The 20,066-nt window shown below is 43.4% G+C and overlaps 1 protein-coding gene across 4 annotated transcripts in view; it reads left to right on the forward strand.

Annotated features, from left to right (window-relative positions):
• Positions 1–20,066, forward strand: part of LOC120994872 (CD99 antigen-like) — a 71,322-nt gene that overhangs the window by 24,985 nt on the left and 26,271 nt on the right. For 2 of the 4 annotated variants that reach the window (XR_005777488.1, XM_040423742.1), the window contains exons 4-9: positions 2,444–2,506; positions 5,056–5,088; positions 6,134–6,181; positions 7,132–7,175; positions 11,217–11,262; positions 15,837–15,902. Coding sequence is in view for 3 of the 4 variants with exons in the window: in XM_040423742.1 (XP_040279676.1) it covers positions 2,444–2,506; positions 5,056–5,088; positions 6,134–6,181; positions 7,132–7,175; positions 11,217–11,262; positions 15,837–15,902 (300 nt within the window). In the remaining variant the exon portion in view is untranslated. The remainder of the gene's footprint in view (positions 1–2,443; positions 2,507–5,055; positions 5,089–6,133; positions 6,182–7,131; positions 7,176–11,216; positions 11,263–15,836; positions 15,903–20,066) is intronic. The other 2 variants (XM_040423741.1, XM_040423743.1) reach the window with 2 other exon arrangements.

A 20,066-nucleotide genomic window follows, 5' to 3' on the forward strand; every position in this document is an offset into this window, starting at 1 on the left:
AAAAGCTCTGGATGTGTACGTTTAACAGACCTATAGCAGTGATGGCTAACCTCCGGCACTCCAGCTGTGGTGAAACTACGACTCCCAGCATGCTACATTCATTTCTACGGAGTTCTGAGAACAGCCAAGCAAGTGTGCATCTTGGGAGTCATAATTCTACCACAGCTGGAGGTTAGCCATCACAGATCTATAGGCTCCGGTTTTAAAGAAACTTTATGCTTTTATGTTTTTTATTTTTTATTTTTTTTATTTATTTTTTTCCCCCAATGGAAGAGACTCAAATGAAGCTCCCTACATCCACTTGGAGCCCCCAATATCTAGAGGAGGGGGCTGTTTTTCATTATTTCCTGTAGACTGTATTAGTCTATGGAGATTTTTCACTGTTAAAGGGTTTCTGTCACCCCATTAAACAGTTTTTTTTTTTTTCTTTAATAATAATCCCTATAGTGCGATCTTATGATACATAATCAAATTCCGTCTTCTCTTCCGGGTGTATGCGATGACGTCATCGACGCAGGCGCATTGAGGATGGAGCGGTCGAGCAGAGCGGCCGCCTCTCAGTGCGCCTGCGCCGATTGAAGCCAGGTACGGCGCAGGCGCGAGATTTCAAATTCGAACAGCGCCAGCAGAGAAGGATTACCTTCCCTGGCCCTGTCAATCAGCATGCCGAGGGGGCGTCATTACCATCGGAGGATGCGGCTGCTACCAGCAAGTAGCCGCCCTACTTGCTGGTAGCAAGGTAATTAGCATATTTTAAAAATCGTTTTTTAGCAAAATCTACTGAACCAAAATTATTAATTTGATTATGTATCATGAGATCGCACTATAGGGATTATTATTAAAGAAAAAAAAAAAAACGGTTTAATGGGGTGACAGAAACCCTTTAAAGAGGACCTGTCATCACCAAATGCAGAGCAATCTGAAAGCAGCATGTTATAGAGCAGGATGAGCTGAGCAGATTGATATATAGTAATATGGGAAGAGATTCAGTAAAACCTATAATTTATACATTTATGTCGAGCAGCTATCGGTACAGGAGGGAGGAGTCAGCAGTGACTGACAGCATTGTGTGCCTATAGAGGTGGCTGTCAGTCACTGATAACTCCTCCCTCCTGTACTGATAACTGTTCACAGGAAGTGAAGAAAGCAAAGATATAAATGTATAAAATACAGGTTCTTCTGGATCTTTTCCTACAAAGAATATCAATCTGCTCTGCTTCTCCTGCTCTATAACATGGTGCTTTCAGATTGCAATGTCTTTTGTGGTGACAGGGCCTCTTTAAAGGGTTTCTACCACCACATTTTGACCTAATTAGCTGTCAGACACTAGCGATCTGCTAGTGTCTGATCTACCTAACCATGCTATTGTAATTCCTTTCTCTGCAGCGGTTACCCTAAAAAACGTAGTTTTATTGGTATGCAAATGAACCTCTAGGTGCTATGGGGGGGGGGTCTTTTCAGCACCTAGAGGCTCCGTCCACTCACCATTTCTGCCACCCAGCGCGCTCCAGCCCGCCCCTCTGCTCTAGATTGACAGCCTACTCGTGCCTGCACAGTGTGCTTCTGTATTCGGCGCAGGCGCAGTGACTGTTGGACTGCTCCCTGCGCCTTAATCGGCGCAGGCACAGTGAAGATGCTGGCGCCGAATGCAGAAGCACACGGCGCAGGCGCGAGTAGGCTGTCAATCTAGAGGAGAGGGGCGGGCTGGAGTGCGCTGGGCGACAGAAATGGTGAGTGGACGGAGCCTCTAGGTGCTGAAAAGACGCCCCCTTAGCACCTAAGTTTTTTTAGGGTAGCCGCTGCAGAGAAAGGAATTACAATAGCATGCTTAGGTACAGCAGACACTAGCAGATCGCTAGTGTCTGACAGCTAATTAGGTCAAAATGTGGTGGTAGAAACCCTTTAAATCTCATTCTTTGCAACAGCCATAAAGCACCTACACCCTGCTGCATTGTCTGTACAAGATGAAGCAGGAAAAAAATAAGAAAATTAATTATCGACATCATTTAAACCAATAATAACCACATTTAGGGAGATTTATCAATGTGTTCACACCATCATAGTGTCGTAAAAAAGTTGCAGATCACGAGGCACGCCATATTTGTGCCATAATTTGCTTCTTTTTGGTCTTCTTGACACTTGTTTATTACAAAAATTACAGCTGACATCTTGCGCCAGCTCCTAGCTGCCAAAGATTTCAGTTTCTGCCGAGAAAGAGATTTGTGTCTCAATACATTTGGCGCATCTTACTCCAGCGCACCTTTTGATAAAACGGACTTGAGCGGCGCCAGTCTTAGTAGATCTGCCCCAGTCTTTTTTTTTTTTTTTCTAAATGAACTAAAATGTTTTTCTTTTTACAATGGATGGTGTAGAATGGAATACAAAATATAGTGTATATGTAGCCTAAAGGATAGGATAACGTTTGACTTCCCCTCCCCCACAGAGGTGAAGCCCACTTTAAAACCCCAACCAGGTGAAGGTGGTCATACTCCAGATATTTTAGAAGGTAAGTTGTATAATCCCTGAATCTTTCTTCTCTATACAAATCCAACTTCTGTTATTATCTGAACATATTTCTTGTTGGCTGTGCTCAGGATAGGCCATCAATATGAGACCACTGGGGGTCCAACACTCTGCACCCCCGCTGACTAGCTATTCGGGGCTCCAGCAACTACCCAGCTCTGTGCATTGTGAAGTGGATTGTCCATTCACTTGAGTGGGAGCAACGCTACAGTAACCAGCTTATAGCGGATGGCGCTATGTACTTCCAGCAATGGACCTGCTCCTGAACAGCTGATAGGTGTGGGGTGTTGGACCCCGCTGATCTGACATGAATAGCCTATCCTGAGGCCTTTCTTAACATAAGCGCTTAAGGCCCTGCCTTTCAAAAGCCATAACTTTTTTTACATTGTATTGTTGTATTTGTTTTATCTTTGTAGTGACTCCATTTCATGGCTCATATAATGTATTGAGAAACGACAAAATTATTTGTGGGGTTCATTTCTGCCTTTGTATTTTGGGGGTGGTTTTAATTTTTATTTTTTTATAGCATTCAGTGTGTATGTGTGTGTATGTATGTGTGTATATATCTTCAGACCAAAAGTTTGGACACACCTTCTCATTCAAAGAGTTTTCATGACTATGAAAATTGTAGATTCACACTGAAGGCATCAAAACTATGAATTGACACATGTGGAATTATATACATAACAAACAAGTGTGAAACAACTGAAAATATGTCATATTCTAGGTTCTTCAAAGTAGCCACCTTTTGCTTTGATTACTGCTTTGCACACTCTTGGCATTCTCTTGATGAGCTTCAAGAGGTAGTCCCCTGAAATGGTCTTCACTTCACAGGTGTGCCCTGTCAGGTTTATTAAGTGGGATTTCTTGCCTTTATAAATGGGTTTGGGACCATCAGTTGCATTGAGGAGAAGTCAGGTGGATACACAGCTGACAGTCCTACTGAATAGACTGTTAGAATTTCTATTATGGCAAGAAAAACGAGTGGCCATCATTACTTTAAGAAATGAAGGTCAGTCAGCCGAAAAATTGGGAAAACTTTGAAAGTAAGTGCTATTTGACCATGAAGGAGAGTGATGGGGTGATGCGCCAGATAACCTGGCCTCCACAGTCACCGGACCTGAACCCAATCGAGATGGTTTGGGGTGAGCTGGACCGCAGAGTGAAGGCAAAAGGGCCAACAAGTGCTAAGCATCTCTGGGAACTCCTTCAAGACTGTTGGAAGACCATTTCAGGGGACTACCTCTTGAAGCTCATCAAGAGAATGCCAAGAGTGTGCAAAGCAGTAATCAAAGCAAAAGGTGGCTACTTTGAAGAACCTAGAATATGACATATTTTCAGTTGTTTCACACTTGTTTGTTATGTATATAATTCCACATGTGTCAATTCATAGTTTTGATGCCTTCAGTGTGAATCTACAATTTTCATAGTCCTGAAAATAAAGAAAACTCTTTGAATGAGAAGGTGTGTCCAAACTTTTGGTCTGTACTGTGTGTGTGTGTGTGTGTGTGTGTGTGTGTGGCACCCCACAGTTACATCACAGGCGGTGATCAGGGGACAGAGGGAGCGCCTTCCTTTTCCATAACCTCTCAGATACCATGTCCACTATTGTTCCAGTTGCTTCCCTCAGCTCCTGAGCCCCATGTGTACATTTCCTTGCATCCAGTCCTTAAAGAAGAACTCTCAAAAACATTTTTATTCTTTGACCTGTTAGAAAGGTGTATGATGTAATCCGTGGTGAATGTAATCTTCTTACCATTGACTGTATTTCGGAGTTATCTCCTCCCTTCTAATTTTAGCTGTATTATGTGACCAACTCTCTGATCTCCAACTGACACAGGACAGGAAGTCAGTTTTCTATTCATTCCTATGAGACTGAGATTGAGGCTCCCATAGGGATACATAGAAAAACTGACTTCCTGTGCACACATATGATGCTGGGTTATTTGGAAAGTCTGATTGCTGGTCACATGACAGCTGAGGAGCAGAAGGGAGGAGATAACTCACAAATACAGTCACTGGTAAGAAAATTACATTAGCTACAGATCACATTATGTACTTTTCTAACAGATCACAGAATAATTTTTTTTGCAGGAATTCTTCTTTAAGGGGTTAATTGACAGTTGTGCCACAAACGTGAGTAAACGCAACTTGGAATACTAAATATGAAAAATGTGAATGCCACTCACCTTTTATGAACAGTTGTCACCAATGTTGAGGTACAGTCCCTTGTCAGTATTCAGTTTTTGTTTTTTCAATCTTTTTGAATGTGCTTTTATGTCTTTTTAATATAACTTTTTAGCAAATAAGTCCAGCTTCTGTCCATACGGCTAGATTCAAGTCAGTTGTGCTTTTACGTTTTTCTGTTCAAATATATGAGCATAAAAATGAAAAAGCCACCAGAGACTCCCCTGACTGTAGAAGCAGTGAGGGCTCTGACCAGTCAGGTTCAGCTCTGCTCAGCAGAATATATAAACAGCATTTTGATATCAGATGTTCATCTTCTCTTCTTGCTCTCTTGGTTTGTTGTAGGCTTTAATTTTGATGATCATGCAGGTGGAGTTGGTAAGTATGATTTTACTTGTTCTTCACAGATCACTTTTACTTTATATTCCTTTTTTTTTTTATACATAGATTTTACCTTTTCTTACCATCAGTATCAGTTGGGATACATTTCACAGCATATGGATAGTCATGGACATGAGATTGGACTTGACCTTGAATGTCCCCTTTTTAGCATTGTTATTTTTAGGTCTAGTATTGTGTGCTAATTACTGGCATATACAGTATTTATAGAACTCAAAGCCGGATCAGCACAGAACTTTGGACCTCTTTTACCATTACAAATGGTATTCCTGCGTGGATATTTACTCCCAAGCACATGTTCAGTGCCTGAGATTTGCGTCCTGTTTTAAAATTCGACCTGTAGGCTATGGCTAAGGAGGAACCAATGGGCTGCAGAGTAATGGTGACAAGCCGCTGGTTCATGTCAGACCTCTAAATGGCACATGGCACTTTGCAATGGTTTGTCCCAGGGTTGGGGGGTACATATTATTATTATAATAATAATAATAATAATAATAATAAAAATAATAATATAAATAAAAATAATAATATAAATAAAAATATAAATAATAATATAAATATAAATATAAATAATAATATATATATATATTTTTTTAAATGCACTGCTGCCGTTCCAATGCTGGTCCTGACCTGACACACATGAAGTAGCTGTAAGTGCCACTCAACCAGTTACTGGTCCCAGAGGTGACCTGTCTAAGCCAGTGACTGGAGGAGTGGCCGTTCCAAGCTACTTCCTGTGTATCGAGCCAGGACCACGCCAGAGCAGAGGACCACTTTAACATTCTGTATTATCCGCTAGAGACATTTATGGCCTTTTGGTAGAATTGGCCAGATATGTCTCACTTCCAAGGTCTCTCCTGAGAGTAGGAAATGGTACAGAAAAACTAGATTGTGCTGAGTGGAATGAGAAAACGCTACCCAATACCTATGCACCACAATTGCCATGACATTGCTTCCGCAGCCATGGATCTACAGTGCCTGAGAAATCAAATGATATTGTATTTTTGTTTCATTTTTTATTAAGACATACCCAAGAAACCAACTCCAAAACCTCAACCAGGTGGAGGTGATAGTAAGTATTTTCAACACTACAGTATATATTACATTAGGGCACTAAATTTACTTGACCTAATTACCAATGACTCAGTTTAGTATGATCTTTTACTGTCTGGAAGTGGCCATTTTATGAATTCTCGGAGAGATGCAGTATTTTCCGCGCTGGTTTACATGGGAAAAGGAGGAAATATTCCCATACATATTTGTACATTATATGAGCAGCTCTTCACGATCTCTACTTTTATATGCTCTGCATTTTGGGTTTAGTATAAAGAACATCGGTCTGCTTTTATGATATGTCGATTTTAGTAAATGCTCGCTTTCCCCATAAATGCAAAGGATTGTCCCAAGCTTTTAGCCGCAGAATATGGGATAATTCTGATTTAATTTCTGATCCAAAAAACAGGGGTTCCATATGAATGTTTGACTTGTGTGCTGCTGCTCCATTCATTCTCTGTGGGACTGCCGACAGTAGCAGAGCTCTGCACTTGACTATCTTCGGCAGTCCCATAGAGGTGACCTGATGTGTCAGATGCTGGGAGGTCCTCTGTAAAGCAATGCATGTAAAAAGCTAATTCTGTTCAAATGTGATCTTCATGGTATAAATGTTCAAAACAGATCTATAGCACTTTACCATATTGTTTAAGTGTATGATCCCCTAGAGACATCTGTGGCTCATTGGTGGAATCGGCCATAAATGTCTTGCTTGTTGTGTCTTCCCCAAGAGTAGGAGATGTCACGGCATACATAATGAGAACAGGCTAGCCAGTACTGGATTTAGTTCGAAATGCGTAGACCTGTTTTCTGTGGGGGATCTGTGTATTACACTCCGTGCAGATAATTTTATGGACTTTTCAATAAAGAAGATTTTATATTGTTACCTTCTCTTTCTACCCAGCACCTGCCTAAGAATTGACTGATGTATTTTCACTTTTATATATTATTTTTATTTTAATTTTTTTTAAGGCGTACCCAAGAAGCCAACTCCAAAACCTCAACCAGGTGGAGGTAAGTATTTTCTGCATTAAATCTTCCTGCTACGTGCTTATATATTACATTAGGGCACTAAATTTACTTGACCTAATTACCAATGACGAACAGAATGGACTGTTAAAAGGATGGCAAACCAAGGGCTTATCGAAGTCAGTTTTTGCTGGGCATTTTAATACAATCATTATTGTCTGGAAGTGGCCATTGTGGGATAAACTATAAAGTTTATAAACTTGAAGAACATTCAGAGAAATATATGCCCCTTAACCCCTTAAGGACTTAGGACGTATCGGTACGGCATGGGTCCCGAGTCCTTAAGGACCCATGACATACCGGTACGTCATAACTTGAAATCGGTATTCCGGCGCCCCAGGGGTTAATCGGAACGGGATTTCGGCTGAAATCATTCAGCCGGCATCCCGTAACCATGCAGGGGGGGTCATTTGACCCCCCCCCCCCCGCATCGGCGATCGCAGAAAACCGCAGGTCAATTCAGACCTGCGGTTTGCTGCACTTTCTGCAGTTTCTGATCCCCCGCGGGCCCTGACCGCGGGGATCAGAAGCTTTAGTGTCCCTAAAATATATATTTTACACCCCCCCCCTGCACCCCTGCATGATTTTTTTGCCGGCGCGTGGTGCAGGGGGGGGAGTTGTGGGCGGTGTGGGAGGCGGGCGGTGCGGCAGGCGGGATCGCGATCCCCCGCCCGCCTCCCCTTGAATAATCGTTGGTGTTCAGTGGGTATACCAGGGTGCCAGCACATTGCTGGCACCCTGGTATAAACGGCTGACATCGATGATGCGATGTCAGCCGTTTAACCCTTTCCATACAGCGGTCCATATGGACCGCTGTATGGAAAAAGTTAACAGTAAGAGGGAGCTCCCTCCCTCTCCCATCGGGGGGCTGCTGTGCCTTTGCAGCCCCCCGATGGAGAGGGAGAGAGCTCCCAGACAGCCCCCCGACAGATCCCCGTCCTTACCCTTCCCCGTCTGCGAAGTTCTGACAACTACTGAGCAGACGGGGAAGGTTCCCATGGCAACAGGACGCCTCTCAGGCATCCTGCTGTCCATGGTGCTGAACAGATCTGTGCTAAAGGCAGAGATCTGTTCAGACAAAGTGTAAGTAAAGTACAGTACAATATATATTGTACTGTACTGTATTACACAGACATCAGACCCACTGGATCTTCAAGAACCAAGTGGGTCTGGGTCAAAAAAAAAGTGAAAAAAAAAGTAAAAATCAAAAAACACATTTATAACTGATTAAAAATGAAAAAAATAAAATTCCCTACACATGTTTGGTATCGCCGCGTCCGTAACGACCTGATCTATAAAACGGTCATGTTACTTTCCCCGCACGGTGAACGCCATAAAAATAAAAACTATTAGGAAATTGAAATTTTGCCCACCTTACTTCCCAAAAAAGGTAATAAAAGTGATCAAAAAAGTTGCATGTACGCCAAAATAGTACCAATCAAACCGTCATCTCATCCCGCAAAAATCATACCCTACCCAAGATAATCGCCCAAAAACTGAAAAAACTATGGCTCTTAGACTATGGAAACACTAAAACATGATTTTTTTTTTTTGTTTCAAAAATGAAATCATTGTGTAAAACTTAAATAAATAAAAAAAATGTATACATATTAGGTATTGCCGCGTCCGTATCGACCGGCTCTATAAAAATATCACATGACCTAACCCCTCAGGTGACCACCGTAAAAAAATTAAAATAAAAACGGTGTAAAAAAAGCAATTTTTTGTCATCTTACGTCACAAAAAGTGGAATAGCAAGTGATCAAAAAGTCATATGCACCCCAAAATAGTGCCACTCAAACCGTCATCTCATCCCGCAAAAAATGAGACCCTACTTAAGATAATCGCCCAAAAACTGAAAAAACTATGGCTCTTAGACTATGGAGACACTAAAACATTTTTTTTGTTTTAAAAATGAAATCATTGTGTAAAACTTACATAAATAATAAAAAATGTATACATATTAGGTATCGCCTCGTCCGTGACAACCTGCTCTATAAAATTACCACATGATCTAACCTGTCAGATGAATGTTGTAAATAACAAAAAAAAAAACGTGCCAAAAAATCTATTTCTTGTTACCTTGCCGCACAAAAAAGTGTAATATAGAGCAACCAAAAATCATATGTACCCTAAACTAGTACCAACAAAACTGCCACCCTATCCCGTAGTTTCTAAAATGGGGTCACTTTTTTGGAGTTTCTACTCTAGAGGTGCATCAGGGGGGCTTCAAATGGGACATGGTGTCAAAAAACCAGTCCAGCAAAAGCTGCCTTCCAAAAACCGTATGGCATTCCTTTCCTTCTGCGCCCTGCCGTGTGCCCGTACAGCGGTTTACGACCACATATGGGGTGTTTCTGTAAACTACAGAATCAGGGCCATAAATAATGAGTTTTGTTTGGCTGTTAACCCTTGCTTTGTAACTGGAAAAAAAATATTAAAATGGAAAATCTGCCAAAAAAGCAAAATTTTTAAATTGTATCTCTATTTTCCATTAAATCTTGTGCAACACCTAAAGGGTTAACAAAGTTTGTAAAATCTGTTTTGAATACCTTGAGGGGTGTAGTTTCTTAGATGGGGTCACTTTTATGGAGTTTCTACTCTAGGGGTGTATCAGGGGGGCTTCAAATGGGACATGATGTCAAAAAACCAGTCCAGCAAAATCTGGCTTCCAAAAACCATACGGCGCACCTTTCCCTCTACGCCCTACTGTGTGCCCGTACAGTAGTTTACGGCCACATATGGGGTGTTTCTGTAAACGGCAGAGTCAGGGCAATAAAGATAGTCTTGTTTGGCTGTTAACCCTTGCTTTGTTAGTGGAAAAAATGGGTTAAAATGGAAAATTAGGCAAAAAAAAGAAATTCTCAAATTTCATCCCCATTTGCCAATAACTCTTGTGCAACACCTAAAGGGTTAACGAAGTTTGTAAAATCAGTTTTGAATACCTTGAGGGGTGTAGTTTATAGAATGGGGTCATTTTTGGGCGGTTTCTATTATGTAAGCCTCGCAAAGTGACTTCAGACCTGTAGTGGTCCCTAAAAATTGGGTTTTTGTAAATTTCTGAAAAATTTCAAGATTTGCTTCTAAACTTCTAAGCCTTGTAACATCCCCAAAAAATAAAATATCATTCCCAAAATGCTACAAACATGAAGTAGACATATGGGGAATGTAAAGTCATCACAATTTTTAGGGGTATTACAGAAGTAGAGAAACTGAAACTTTGAAATTTGCTAATTTTTCTAAATTTTTGGTAAATATGGTATTTTTTTATGCAAAAAAAATTTTTTGACCCAATTTTAGCAGTGTCATGAAGTACAATATGTGACGAAAAAACAATCTCAGAACGGCCTGGATAAGTCAATGCGTTTTAAAGTTATGAGCACTTAAAGTGACACTGGTCAGATTTGCAAAATGGCCAAGTCCTTAAGTTGAAATAGGGCTAAGTCCTTAAGGGGTTAAAGACTAGTTTCCCTCAACTTTGAGAAACTGAAGAAACATTCCCATACATACCTATACATTTATATGAGCAGCTTGTTTATGAGCTTTACTGTTATACACTATGTATTTTAGGTTTAGTGTTCCTTTAACACCCACGTTTTTACATTTGTCGGTTTTAGGAAATGCCTGCTTCCCCCACATATGAAAAGGATTGTGCCAAGCGTTTAGTTTCCATAGGATAGGGAATACATTTCTGGTTGGTGGGGATCCTGAAAATAGGGGTTCTGTTTCCCCAAATGAATGGACCGGCAAGTTGGACTTGTGTACTGCTGCTCCATTTTTATTTATTTTTTCCGTTGGGACTAGTGGTAATAGAGTGCTTTACTTGACCATGTCCAGCGGGAGCAGCAGAGCACAAGTGTGACCTGATGTAGGAGATGGCAGGTCTGTAAAGCGAAGCATGTAAGACGCTTATTCTGTTCAAATGTACACCAAGCTATAAAAGGTGTTTTTTTTTTTTTTGGGCCCATCTCTAAAATATCAATTGATTGCCATATTAAGGGTAATAATTTTTTTTTATTTTTCCCCCCGCAGATGATGAATTTAATTTGGGAGATGCTCTTGGAGGAGGAGATGGTAATAATTGTGTATATATTGTATAATGTACTGTCGGACATGGAAAATTTAGTTTTATTTTACACTACTGTTTAAGTAGCCTTAGGCCATAGTCTTTTGTACGTGCACGGGGGATAACTAATGACTGAGACCTCAACTGATACTGAGATTTTTGGCCCCATACCACCAAGATAAATGGAATGGCTGGTTAAGGGTACTTTCACACTTGCGGCAGGACGGATCCGACAGGCTGTTCACCATGTCGAATCCGTCCTTCCGCTATTTCGCCGTGCCGCCTGACCGCCGCTCCGTCCCCATTGACTATAATGGGGACAGGGGCAGAGCTCCGGCGCAGCGCGGCGAAAGCCGCCGGACTAAAAAGTCCTACATGTCTGACTTTTTAGTCCGGCGGCTTTCGCCGTGCTGCGCCGGAGCGGCAGTCCGACGGCACGGCGAAATAGCGGAAGGACGGATCCGACATGGTGAACACGGCGAAAGCCACCGGACTAAAAAGTCCTGCATGTCTGACTTTTTAGTCCGGCGGCTTTCGCCGTGCTGCGCCGGAGCTCCGCCCCCGTCCCCATAATAGTCAATGGGGACGGAGCGGCGGCACGGCGAAATAGCGGAAGGACGGATCCGACATGGTGAACAGACTGTCGGATCCGTCCTGCCGCAAGTGTGAAAGTACCCTAAACGTGCTCTCTGCTGTTCCATTCATTCTCTGTGACTGCTGAAGATGGCCAAGTACAGCTATAACCCTTTAAAGAAATTTTGGCTCTTTGGCCCAATGTTTACACATTTAGCCAGCTTTTATGAGGCTGTCTAGCTTGTGGAAATACCTTGCAGGATCGTGGGGTTGTTGCGGGTCTGCCTGCTATTGCAGGGAGTTTAATAGAAAGAGAAACCGGCTTTAACATGTAAGGCAAGGCATCTCCTCCCGCATCCTGACATAAATGTACATGATAGTGAAAATGAGTGACCACCTGGTGGGTTGTCCGTCACTCTCCTGCACAGCCAGGACTGGGAAATCTTAGGTCTTGGCCATTTAGCCACTTCTTCACCGCATTCAATGCTGATCGTGGTGCTGGAAAGTGGAGGTGGCTTCTTGTGTCACTTCCCTATAAGCCACGGGCCTGACTGTTTTATATATGCATTCTGGAGCTATATAATTTAAAAAAATGTTCAAGGGGGTTTGTCAGAAAGTATTTATTTGCGACTGATTTAACTGTGGTATGATTTATAACTTACTAATGTACTCGCATCACCATGCTCCTGGTGTTTCTTCTGCTTGTTTGACACTCCGTATTCAGAACATGTGATTGTCTTCCCTGTCCCTGAAGTACAGGACATGACATAACCTGTCCTAAGGGTGTATTACATGTATGAACTCTCGTTAGCGATCATCTTGCAGTGTAATACTGCTACCGATTGGCTGATGAACGAGCAAACGCTGAAAGATCAGAATTTGCTGGCGGCAGATCATGCGTTCTAATTACGGTCTGTTGCCGGCAAGCCAGTGGACAGCATGGGGATGAATGATGGCATTACGATAGCTCCTCCACCTGCAGCGGAGATCGGTGCATGTAACGGCAGCGGTCTCCTCCGCTAGCGAGCAAGCGAACGTCTGCTTGATCGGGGTGTCTAATACACCCTTTGGTCTCTGCCTGCTATCTTCGCTCTTTCCTGGCTCTCCTCCCTCTATTCCAGTTTCTGGTCAGCGGACAGCAGAACTGGCATTGACATTGAACTGAAGAGCAATGCCTCTGTGTTGTCTGTGAAGACAGTAATTACAGAATGACCTTACACCTTGTATTAGAGATTCATGCAGGCATCTGTAAATGAAGGCAATGTCTGAGACAAGAGAGGGTAATCGAGGAAACTATAGTCCTTTACACTGGTAATCCCACCCAAAGCAAGCCCTGGTAGCATGAGAACATAGGTGCTGCACAGAGCTGGATAATCAAGAAAATGAAAATGACTTATGGTGGCATCTGGTGAGTGAGGGGTGCGTGGGTTGCCAAACTCCTCCTCTTTGCCGGACCTGTAAAGGTCCAGCGTTGACCGGATCCCCTTACGTTGTGACAAATGGTCTCTTGACGCAAGGGTATACAGTCTCCGCCATGGCCAGTGATTGGCTGTGGTAATGTAAAACTGGATGTTTAGAGTGAGGGATCCCCACTCTTGCACAACCTCTTAGTGCCCTAAAAATTGTTCACAGATTGAATATTTTTTATTATAAAACTTTAATGTAAAATAAAAGTACAGAAGGTGCAGCGGTGCTTCTCAAAGCTCTTTGCACCTTTTAGGCTCGCAACGTCTCTGCTCTGCAGCATGCAGTGTGGATCCATAAAAAGTACATAGGATCAGTACTTGACATGCTGCGCAAGGCACTGCTGTGCTTTGATTGAAGGTTTAGGCACCCTTTACCTCATTTACAAGAGTTGTGTTTTTTTTTTTTAAGGCAAGGAACCTATTAGACAAAAAAAAAATGTAAGGCCTCTTTCACAGGGGCGTCGCGTCTGAGGGTCGGATAGGATGCGGGTGCGTCGCGGCAAAATGCGTGATTTTTCAGCGCAAGTGCAAATCGTTTTAATGCGTCTTGCACGCGCATGTTTGGTACCCAGACCCGAACCTGGACTTCTTCACAAAAGTTCGGGTTTGGGATCGGTGTTGTGTAAATTTTATTATTTTCTCTTATAACATGGTTAGGGCTGGAGGGGTTAAAATAAAAAAATTATAATAATTTAAACTCACCTCATCCACTTGTTTGCGCAGCCCGGCTTCTCTTCTTTCTTCTTCTTTGATGACCTGGGAGAAAAGGTCCTTTGTTGACGTCACTGCGCTCATCACATGGTCCATCACGTCACCAAGGGTCCTTTTCCTCCCAGGTCATCAAAGAAGAAAGAAGAGAAGCCGGGCTGCGCGAACAAGTGGATGAGGTGAGTTTAATTATTTATATTTTATTTTATTTTTTTACCCCTCCATCCCTATTTTACTTTGCATTCTGTATTCAGAATGCTATTATTTTCCCTTATAACCATGTTATAAGGGAAAATAATAAAGATCGGGTCTCCATCCCAATCATCTCCTAGCAACCATGCGTGAAAAATCGCACCGCATCAGCGCTTGCTTGCGGATGCTTGCGATTTTCACACAGCCCCATTCACTTCTATGGGGGCCTGCGTTGCGTGAAAAACGCACAATATAGAGCTTGCTGCGATTTTCACGCAACGCACAAGTGATGCGTGAAAATCACCGCTCATGTGCACAGCACCATAGAAATGAATGGGTCGGTATTCAGTGCGGGTGCAATGCGTTGAACTCGCGCATCGCATCCGCGCGAAATACTCGCTCGTGTGAAAGAGGCCTAATACGTACATTCCCTAACCCCCTCTGATCTAGCACTACTGGTACAGCCATGACATCATGTTTTAGCTGCAGGGATGACATACCCATATAAAGCACAAGACTGCTGCAGCCAATCACTAGCCTCAGTGGTATACCGTGAAGCCGGTGATTGGCTGCAGTTGTAATGTGCAGTATATGGGTATGTCACTGCTGCAGGGATGATGCACAGCGGCCCTGGAACAGAACTGGTTTTGGACAGTGACTTTAAGATGTCTTAATTATTCTAATGGGTTTCCTGGCTTTTAAAGGGAACCTGTCACCTGGCTTTTGGGTATAGAGCTGAGGACATGGGTTGCTAGATGGCCGCTAGCACATCCGCAATACCCAGTCCCCATAGCTCTGTGTGCTTTTATTGTGTAAAAAAAACACGATTTGATACATATGCAAATTAACCTGAGAGGAGTCAGAGCTTGAAAATATGACTTCTCTGGTCACACAAGTAAGATACGACTATTTAATGTTAATTTGCATAAAAGGCGGGAAGTACAAAAATGCATAATACTTATTGAATTCGTCTGCAAATGAAATTAAAAGTGTAATTTATATGTTTAGGGTAACACAGTGAACATTTAGAAACGCTCAGTGAGGGTAGCATAGTAGAGGTGACGGGTTCCCTTTAAGTTGAAAGAAATAAGGCTACTTTCACACACTCGTTTGGTGCGGATCCGTCTTGTATCTGCACAGACGGATCCGCACAAATAATGCAAACTCTTGTATCCGTTAATAACGGATCCGTTTGCATTAGTCATTAAAAAAAAAAAAGTCAAACTGATCCGTCTTGACTTACATTGAAAGTCAATGGGGGACGGATCCGTTTTCAATTGCACCATATTGTGCCAGTGAAAAACTGATCTGTCCCCATTGACTTACATTGTAAGTCTAGACGGATCCGTTTGGCCCCGCATCGTCAGACGGTCACCACAAGCTGTGTTTTAGTGACCGTCTAAAAAACGTAACTGAGACCAAACGCAGCCAAATTGATGCATTCTGAGGGGATCCTTATCCATTCAGATTTCATTGGGGCTTAACTGATCAGTGAACGGATCTCGCAAGCGAACCCAGAAACGCCAGCGTGAAAGTAGCCTATCTTGGTGGCCAAGTCAGGGAGCCTTTTTTAGTAGGCACCTCTAATATATATATAATAATCAAAATGGGTCTTAATATTTTTTTTTGTATTTATTTTAAAAATGGTCACAACAATCCAGCTAACAAACCTCAACCAGGTCAAGGTGGTGGAGGCGGTGGTGGCAGAGGTAAGTAAAACTGCTTGATACATACCGTATATTATAGATCTCGCTACTAGTCCTAGTACTGAGGATTATCTGGGGGTGGCGTGATGGATAATACAAGTAATATTATACAGATTTGTTGCTGGGATGGCTGACCTAAATGTTTTAGCTACAAGTTATGGTCCAGGCACACTGTTTTTTAAACATAAAAAAGAAGGTTCTTAATGTTCAGTGACCTTTTTTTCTTTCGCATCAGCTTTGCTGTGGGGGGAAAAAAACTGCAGTGTAAACTGCACCTAAAGAACTTTTGAGCAAATCATTGGAAAGGGAGCTAAGGCCTCGTTCACGTCACCGTTTCTCCTTTCCGTTCTCCGGCTCCGTTGAGGAGACCTGAGTGTAACGGAGCCTAAAGACCCCATAGACTATAATGGGGCCCGTTCGGTGTTCGCTCAGAACATGATTTTTGAGCGGAAAGAAAGTCCTGCATGCACAACTTTCGTCTCGTGTTCAAAAATCATGTTCTGAGTGGACATCGAACGGACCCCATTATAGTCTATGGGGTCTTTAGGCTCCGTTACACTCAGTTAGGTCTCAGTTATCTGCAGAATCCGTCCTTTCCGTTCTCCTGCCCCTCAACGGAGAACGGAAAGGAGAAACGGTGATGTGAACGAGGCCTAACCTGGCATTGTGGATGTCTAGCAGGAAAGTGTGTATGAACAGGGCTTGATTAACCTATAGGCACAGTAGGCCTGTACCTACAGTTGGCCCTGGGGAAGAGCATCTGCTTAAAGGGATTGTCCAATTTATTTAAAAGTTCCCCAAAGCCGCATAAATGTGTTTTAATGAATAAAAGATCAAATGGTCATCACTTAAAGGGGTTTTCCATGAGTAACCTTTTTATTTTTACAACCTGTCCTAAGGCCAACCAACCTCATCAACTTTCTAATTTACAACCTTAACCTTGCCGATATCCTGATCTGATCCTGTGACCCCACTAGTTTGCATCTGGTCTGCCTGCTGATGACGTGCCCTTCATTGGAAACGTGATCTGTGATTGTCGTCACGTATATCGCTCACCTCTAGCCCCGTTCCACAAACTAAAGACTGCACCTCATCCAGCCTCCGCTATCTGGACCTACCTATCATAGGGTAAGTAGGTAGGTCCAGACAGCGCCTCTGCAGTCTTTATTCAGTTGTAGTATACAAATATTAATCCAGGGATGCTCCAAGGACCAATGAATAGCAAAAAAGGAATATTTATTATATTCACATGTAATTAAACAGGTCGCATATGTATATACAACTAAAATGTAAAATAAAAATACTTTTTAAAATATATATATATTTATTTTAAAATTGGAAACCACACAAGTGATGATGCGCCTATCTGTCTGGCCCAGTGAAGACGGTGGAATGTGCATGGCATATTCTGAGGCCGACAGATACACACCGCCAGCTGCATGTATACCAATGAAATCCACACAAAGGATGCTCTATAAATCCATATTCTTATCTTCTACAAAAAACAAATAAATCCCCCCCCCCCCCCCACCCCCCGCAACAAAATATAGATCAAAATCCAGCAGCTGTAAATGCCACGTAGAGAAATAAATATATATATACGACCTGTTTAATTACATGTGGATATAATAAATATTCATTGGTCCTTGGAGCATTCCCTGGTGATATTTGTATCCTACAATGGGCTGGAGGGGCAGTCCGATAACCGTGCACCTAACTCTATAGGCCACGACGGGCGGGCCATTATACCTACTCATAGTCATCAGTGCATCCGGTGGGGGGGTAGAAAGTAGGTTGCGTCCATGTTTATTTACAGTGCAAGTTGCAATGGTTGTGCCATAGACCTGGCAAGACCGATGTTGACATGTAACTGCATGTACGTCTAATTAGTGCCATCTATCGATAAATAAACTGTGGACAGGACTATAAGGAGCAGGGGGAAGATGGGCGTGTAGTGGGCAGAGAGAGGAGCATACTGGGCATGTATGAGAAGCGTTAGGTGTAGTGGGTGGATGCTGAGAGCAGCCTGAAGAACTAGCGCATCCCTAAGTGTCTGAGCGCGAGGAGTAGCGAGAGCTGGAGGGACGGGGAGTCTAAAGAAGGAACAAACACCCAAAAAGGTGTCGCATCTGTATCCATATAACAAGCATTGCTGTGGCTTTTTGACATTTTTGCACTCCTGGATAACCCCCTTTAAATCCCCCACCATTTCCAGTGATGCCGCTCCAGTCCCCTCCGTCAGTCTGAGTTTACAGGGGGCTGCAGTGATGTAGTCATATATGGCATCTGACCACTGCAGCCAATCACTGGCCTCAGCAGTGATTGGCCGCAGTAGTCATGCGATAGAAGACTACATCACTGCTGCAGCCTGTAATCACTGACTGTAGGTGAGCGCTGGAGATTAAATGAGGAGTATGCAATCTTTTATTTTAACACATTCAGGGGCTTTGGGGAACTTTTGAAATGGGTCGGATAACTCTCTAAAGGGAACTTGTCAGCTGACTTTTTGGAGCTCTCTAATACCTGTAGTAGTGATGTTGGCTATAAAGCAACAGTGCTTAAAATTAACATTTTTTTTGAACGTCTTGCTTTATAAGTAACCCGAGCTGGTCATCTGGTGGGAGCGTTTCATGTCAGTAGTCACACAGTCCCTGCTGTGATCACGCCCATGGAGGCATTGCTGTAGTCTTGTGCATGCCCTATAGATTCCTGCTCCCCTGGCATACGTAGTGACGGCGGGTACGTACTTCAGGGCATTGGGGGCCAGAGACTGGTAGACAGAGTCTCAGCAGATAAGAATTCAGCAGTGATTCTACTACCATAGACCCTCTGGGCCATGTCATGGGCGTGAATACAGTGAAGACTACATGAAAGGTTCGAACAGTTCCACCCAGGGGACTAGTCTGAGCTAATTATACTTAGGCTTGTTCTGCAGAACTTATCAGCCAGTGTAATTAAAAGGAGCGAGTAAGGGCTCATGCCCACAGCCATTGCCCGGCCTGTATTGCGGCCTGCAAAAAGTGGCCGTGTGTACACCGTTTGACGGATGCAGACCCATTAACTTGAATGGGTCTGCAATCCCCATGATGCGGTGCGAAACTGAGGCACGGATCGGAAGCCCCACGGAGTGCTTCTATGGGTTTCCTGTCAGTGCCTGCGCGCTGCAAAAAAGTACTTGCATGCACTACTTTTTTATGGTGCGGACCGTCTGATGTGGATTGCGGACCCCATTCAAGTGAATGGGTCTGAAGACGGTAGGCACATGATTGTTGCCTGTTCATTGCGGACCGCAATTTGCAGTTCGTCGCACGTGTCCTGCCGGCACACGTTCACGTGCATGAGCCCCGACGCCATTAAAATCCTTATTACGTGGAGTGGACATGTCTGTTTTAGTAGCAACTTGCGTTCCCGATATAATAATAATTCTGGAACATCTTTTCATATATGGCTGTGCCAGTAGTCTGCAATAAGGCCCCTTTCACATGAGCGAGTTTTCTGCGCGGTTGCAATGCGGGACGTGAACGCATAGCACCCGCACTGAACCCTGACCCATTCATTTCAATGGGTCTGTGTACATGAGCGTTTCTTTCTCGCCCATATTCCTTGGGGGACACAGGAAACCATGGGTATAGCTCTGCTCCCTAGGAGGCGTGACACTAAGTGAAAGCTGTAAGCCCCTCCATCAGCTATACCCTTCAGCCTGGAGAAGAGACTGCCAGTTTTTTGCTTAGTGTCCAAGGAGGCAAGACACCCCCTGCTTATGCAGGGTTGTTTTCCTATAATTTTTTATTTTTTGCGTTATTTGTTGTTTTAATTTGATTTTTTTTCTACTTACAGGGACAACAGAGGCACATTAGACCCCTCTGTTTCTCCCGGGGTTGAGTTGCGCCAGTGCCGGTAATTCCGCACTGCCGCCTCCCCCACAGAAGACAAGGTGGACCAGGGCAGCCTCGCTCCCCTGCGTCCCGCCAGCTCAAGGGTCGCCCCCACACCAAGTCCCTCCCCCGGCTTCCTGCCACTGCAGTGCCAGTAGCTGAAGGGGCGACCCTGCTGGATGGATTGAGGGCGAAGACAGCATATGGTGAGAGTGGCTGCTCCAGCCTCCCCTTCCTCCCTCCCACCGCTGCTACATCCCCCCCCCCATGGGCATATCGGACCGGCAACTTT

This window comes from Bufo bufo, chromosome 3 (assembly GCF_905171765.1).
Source record: "Bufo bufo chromosome 3, aBufBuf1.1, whole genome shotgun sequence".
NCBI lineage: Eukaryota > Metazoa > Chordata > Amphibia > Anura > Bufonidae > Bufo > Bufo bufo.